The 5161-nt window shown below is 34.1% G+C and overlaps 1 protein-coding gene across 1 annotated transcript; it reads right to left on the bottom strand.

The window, feature by feature from the left end:
* Window positions 1-726: 726 nt before the first annotated feature.
* On the bottom strand, window positions 727-4794 carry Ptpa (Phosphotyrosyl phosphatase activator). The gene is made up of 6 exons (XM_073968844.1): window positions 4606-4794; window positions 4248-4534; window positions 3849-4191; window positions 3693-3793; window positions 3525-3632; window positions 727-990 (listed from the first exon to the last, which is right to left on the bottom strand). Exons 1-6 carry the CDS (start codon window positions 4640-4642, stop codon window positions 799-801), a joined length of 1068 nt encoding a protein of 355 aa, XP_073824945.1. The 5' UTR covers window positions 4643-4794; the 3' UTR covers window positions 727-798.
* Window positions 4795-5161: the final 367 nt, after the last annotated feature.

The following is a 5161-nucleotide window of genomic DNA, read 5'->3' as shown; positions in this document are numbered from 1 at the left end:
ACCTTTTTCACATGGGAACAAATTCCCAATTCGAACTTCATTCAGAATGAGCGTTGATGGGACATGGGAAAAAAACTCCCAAAAATTTTTATTCCGAATATTTACTCCCATGCGTTCGGAATAGGACTGATTGTGTTTGTGAAGAAATAAAAAAATTAAGTTCATTAATTTTAGAGGAAAATTTGAAGATTTGGATTGCAGATTGAATGCTTTGTTACACACTTATCAAGCAGACACGTACAGAAGGGGTCCATCGGCTGGACAAGCCAATTTGATAGTGTATGGGCCGCTTAAGACTTCCTTTGATGTCAAAAATTTTTGTAGCGAGGAATGCACAAAAATAATAAAACCACGAAATATTATTGACACAATTCAAAGAAAGATGTTGTAGAAGTATAATTTTGGTTGAACTGAAATATTTATTTTTTAAAACAAAAATTTATTTTGACAGCAAAAGCAAAATACGAAACGGAACCATTGGAAATGTTTCATAAAGTCCATATTATTTGGGTAATCGACCAACCCCATTAAAATCCAAAAAAAAAAGTCCATATTACATATGGACAAAGTATTTTTACGTACGCTAATATGTAATTTATGATACACCAAATGGTATGGTTGAATTTTTTCTGTTTCCATTCTCGAAGCGTCACCAAAAAGCAGATCCTTATATTTTTATAAACATGGAAACAAAACTCTACAACTTAATAAAACACAGAACACAAATTTTATAAAATACAGATTTAGTGTTTTATAAATTTACGCATTTGGCAAAAGTCGTTTATAGATCATGGATGTTTAATCGGTTTTTCTTTCCTCGGATGTTGCATTTTGCATTGCATTTGTTGTTGTTGTTATCTTTGTAGTTACCGGAGCTGGAGGGATGAATCCCAATCGTGCGCTTGATATCATAGTTCCAGGTTTAACAGGATTAAATGACATTAAAGATCCAAATAGAACGTGTTGTATTATGGGGAATTTGGATAAAATCTGCAAATATGAGTTTTCATTCTGTTACTGTTTGATATTACTCAAGATGAAAGAAATGCAGTTTGTAAATGTTATGATATGTATAAATAAAAGGTTTGCACGATATATTTCTGGCCTAATAATGAAAACCCGAATGTTTATTATCAAAAATGGGTTTACTATTTTCTAAAGTAGTCTTCCGCATCATTTATACACATAGCCCAGAAAGTCTGCGTTCACCTTACTACTTTTTAAAAATGATGCTAAAACTTTAATAAATAGGTAAATGAGATCAGTTTTTCTTTCATAAATATGTTATTGGCATTCTTTAGTACCAGAATAAAAAGAAAAATTCCAGAAAATATATTATTATTACGAAGATAACGGTAAAAAAGTGTTACAACTGCTAAATTAGAGCCCCAAAAAGTCTGCGTTCACTTTGTATGTTGCAATAATACCGTTAGTTTTTTGGGATTTTTTTTGAAGTTTTCCCCCATTTTTAATCAATATTGTCACAATTGGTCATACTGTGAGGTCGCTTGCACACTTAACTTAAAAAAGTAAGTTATTTCAAGAATGGAAAACAAGGGCAAAGACATTGGCATCGATAAAAGGAAAATACTAGGTAAATTATGGAAAAAGCTATCGAAATATTAGCGAAACTGTAGGTAGAACATATTAGTCTATACATAGATTGATAATTAACTATAAACAAACCGGAATTTGTACGTCAAACCCCAGATCTGGGCATTATATGGGAGCCAAAACCTTACAATCTCAGCAGTATGCTTTGAAACGTTATGTTGTTGCAACCAAAATTTCGTAGCTAAGCCAAGTTCTTCTGCATTTTGGTTCCAATTGCGCTTCATGATGTTTAGGTAACCATACTTGTCCATTGTCGATTCAATAAATACAAGTAGGCCCACTCCAGAAGCTGCTACACACCCCGATACCAAAACAGCACCCTCGCCATTTTTTACAGTGTAAAACAAGATTTTGTTTTTCAAGCGCTGTTTGAGCTTTCTCAAAACAGTTTGAAGTCCTTTCATTGCAAACATAAAGAACATGCTTTCGTCCGAAAATATGACTTGATTCCGGAATACTGAAGGCTTGTTTATGTGTTCATTAGCAAATTCAATATGCTTCTGCCAGTTCACTAGTGATATGTACGGCTTTCGCCGTGCGACTATACCGTGATATCCAGCTTTATGCAGTATTTTTCTGGCGGTTTGTGCACAAATACTTTTTTTGGATGCCATTTTCACATTTTCAACAGTTTTTGAAGGAATTATCGGACTGTTTGTTTTACTATATTAGTTATGTTACGCTCCTCCCGTTCTGATAATATTTTTGACCGTCCAAAACTGAGCTTTGACCGTCCAGATCTGGGCTTTGACTTCAAAATTCCGATTTGTTTATAGTTAATTATCTCTCTATGTATAGACTAATATGTTCTACCTACAGTTTCGCTAATATTTCGATAGCTTTTTCCATAATTTACCTAGTATTTGTCTTTTATCGATGCCAATGTCTTTGCCCTTGTTTTCCATTCTTGAAATAACTTACTTTTTTAAGTTAAGTGTGCAAGCGACCTCACAGTATGACCAATTGTGACAATATTGATTAAAAATGGGAGAAAACTGCAAAAAAAAAATCCAAAAAAACTAACGGTGTTATTGCAACATACAAAGTGAACGCAGACTTTTTGGGGCTCTAATTTAGCAGTTGTAACACTTTTTTACCGTTATCTTCGTAATAATAATATATTTTCTGGAATTTTTCTTTTTATTCTAGTACTAAAGAGTGCCAATAACATATTTATGAAAGAAAAACTGATCTCATTTACCTATTTCTTAAAGTTTTAGCATCATTTTTGAAAAGTAGTAAGGTGAACGCAGACTTTCTGGGCTATGTGTATGTACACTCTTGTATGCGCAAAAAAACACTTGTTGAAACACATTTTCCACTCCCATTGAAACTTCTCCAAAACGTGGTTTTTGAACGTTTCTTCACCATCCTGTTTTGTTTTTGGGCTCATAAGCAAAGTTCCATGATTCGTGGAAATTTCGACATTTTTTGCACCGATCGACACGGGATCCAACAAGAAAATCCATTTTTGCGGCAGGTGTTCATGGAATATTAAATGTTAGTTGATGGAAGAAATGCTGACTCTATCTCTAAATGTGACTCTATCTCACTGTCTATAACATGACGATCTTGCATTATCCGTTCACGCACGATTTGATTTTTTTCTGGCAAAACAACCGTTGTTTCTGGACCTTAGTTTTTTAAAGATTGTAGGCCGCAATTGTATATTTTAACCAGTTTTTCATAGTAATATAGGTCACTTTAAACAATACAACACATGGTCATGTTTCAAACTGTGCTGAGTAATTCTATGCTAAAAATGTCAAACGTTCCAATGGAAATGCCAGAAACTTTTCGTGCAGCCCCAGTATACTCTTTGATTTATATTCATATAGGTATACATACTATCATTATAGGAGATGCAAAGAGACGCAGGATTTAATGATAGATTTCTATGTTATACTCACTTCTTTTTGATACATCTTGACAAGACCCGAATTTATTTTTGCCCAAGAAGGAACAGCCGAAATGCTCCACAGCTGGTATGAATGTTCTGCAAAATGGCCTTTTTTCACCTGTACATAGCATTAAAAACTAATTGCCATTTTCTGTAGTGCATAAATAAAAACTATTACCTTTTTTATGAAATCTATACAGGCAATAAACATATAATCATCTTTCATTGAATTAATAACATCGTCATCCATAAATTTTTCTGGGGTTATAGGGCTCTGAACTAAAATTTAAAACAACGTCTTCAGAGGAACAAATATCAAAAACACTGGTCTTACATGAAAGTTGGGCACTACCCCAAATAAATGGCACAAATTGATAGTCATCTAAAGACCACACTCCTTGACTACCCGCTGGCTCCATTCTGTACACTATTTGTAGACGCCGCACAAATATCAAATATGTATTGAAAAGACGCAATGCACAGGCAACATTATCCTTTTCCTCTAGAATACCACCTTTAAACAACGAGCACATAAAGAAAATAAACGACAGTTCATGACCTGTGCCATAGTCGATACGAACTGAATTTCCAAATGACTCCGATAGGTAAAATCCCAACTCTGCAACAAGGGCGCTTTTTTCACTTGGTATACAGTTTTGTAATATTAGAAATATATCCTATGAAAGAATTTAGAAAACACTGCATCAAAGCAAACCTCAAAACCGGTGCTTACATGATTCATTTTTTGTGACCATGTGCGAAACGCCTTGTTTCCGAAGCGTTGTGGCTGATCAGTGGGGGGAATCTCGTCGACCATGCTATTTAGTTTTTCAAAAATTCCCAATAATTTTTCCATTTGTGGAGAAACATACAAATTATCCGAGATTTTCTTTCCCTGAATGTCGGTGCTTATTCCATTGATGAAGCCAATTAAATCATAATACGCCTGGGAACGCAGCCATTTCTGAAGATCTGCCTCAGACTTTACACATTTTTCCGGTGTAGCGGTTGCCAATTCCTCTGCAGAAGTAAAATGTGAGTTTTATATAATATGAAGTAATTGAACTTGCTGATTTAATGCGTCATCTTACTTGGTATATTCTTCGGATCCTGCACTACCATATCCATTATAAGTTTTTAAAAGTCGAAAATATTTATTGTTATGTACATGAAATATTCTATTTGGGAAGAAAGTTCAACCAAAATAATCACAGAAAAAACTATCGGAACCATGCCATTTAGTCCGTGTTTAGTAGAGCTGGCAAAAAATCGATGGCACTATCGATAATATCGATTATTATTTAAAAATTCAATATCGATAGATAGTTTTTTCTATCGATATTATCGGAATAAAAACCCCTAACCTGAATTCCATTGAAATAAATAGAAATTTCGCTGCTTTTCGGTAATATGCCATTTAGATATGACACCATTAGCCGGATTTAGCCCATTATCAGGTTTTATTTGCTAAATCCAGCCAAAATTTACCAGATTTCCCATACAAAAATAAATCCTCCTATTGGGTGGATTTGTTTTAAATCTGGTATAAATCCTCGTACACAACTCTGTTTTTTGCAACATGTTGCTAGAAAAAACAAAAAGTTGCAAGCTGGCACAAGAAACAAGGTAGATGCATCGGTGAATTGC

Source organism: Musca autumnalis, unplaced genomic scaffold, assembly GCF_047663935.1.
Source record: "Musca autumnalis isolate F117 unplaced genomic scaffold, ASM4766393v1 scaffold_2, whole genome shotgun sequence".
Lineage (NCBI taxonomy): Eukaryota > Metazoa > Arthropoda > Insecta > Diptera > Muscidae > Musca > Musca autumnalis.
Note: the sequence above shows the minus strand (reverse complement) of the source record. Positions and strands in the feature narration are given on the sequence as shown.

What these genes read in the sequence shown, in the direction of transcription:
- Ptpa (XM_073968844.1), bottom strand. Translation starts at nt 4,642, where the DNA reads ATGGATATGGTAGTGCAGGATCCGAAGAATATACCAA. An exon ending in GGGTAGTGCCCAACTTTCAT is followed by an intron (nt 3,794 to 3,848) that starts GTAAGACCAGTG and finishes TTTAAATTTTAG; the next exon opens with TTCAGAGCCCTATAACCCCA. An exon ending in TCAAGATGTATCAAAAAGAA is followed by an intron (nt 991 to 3,524) that starts GTGAGTATAACA and finishes TCATATTTGCAG; the next exon opens with ATTTTATCCAAATTCCCCAT.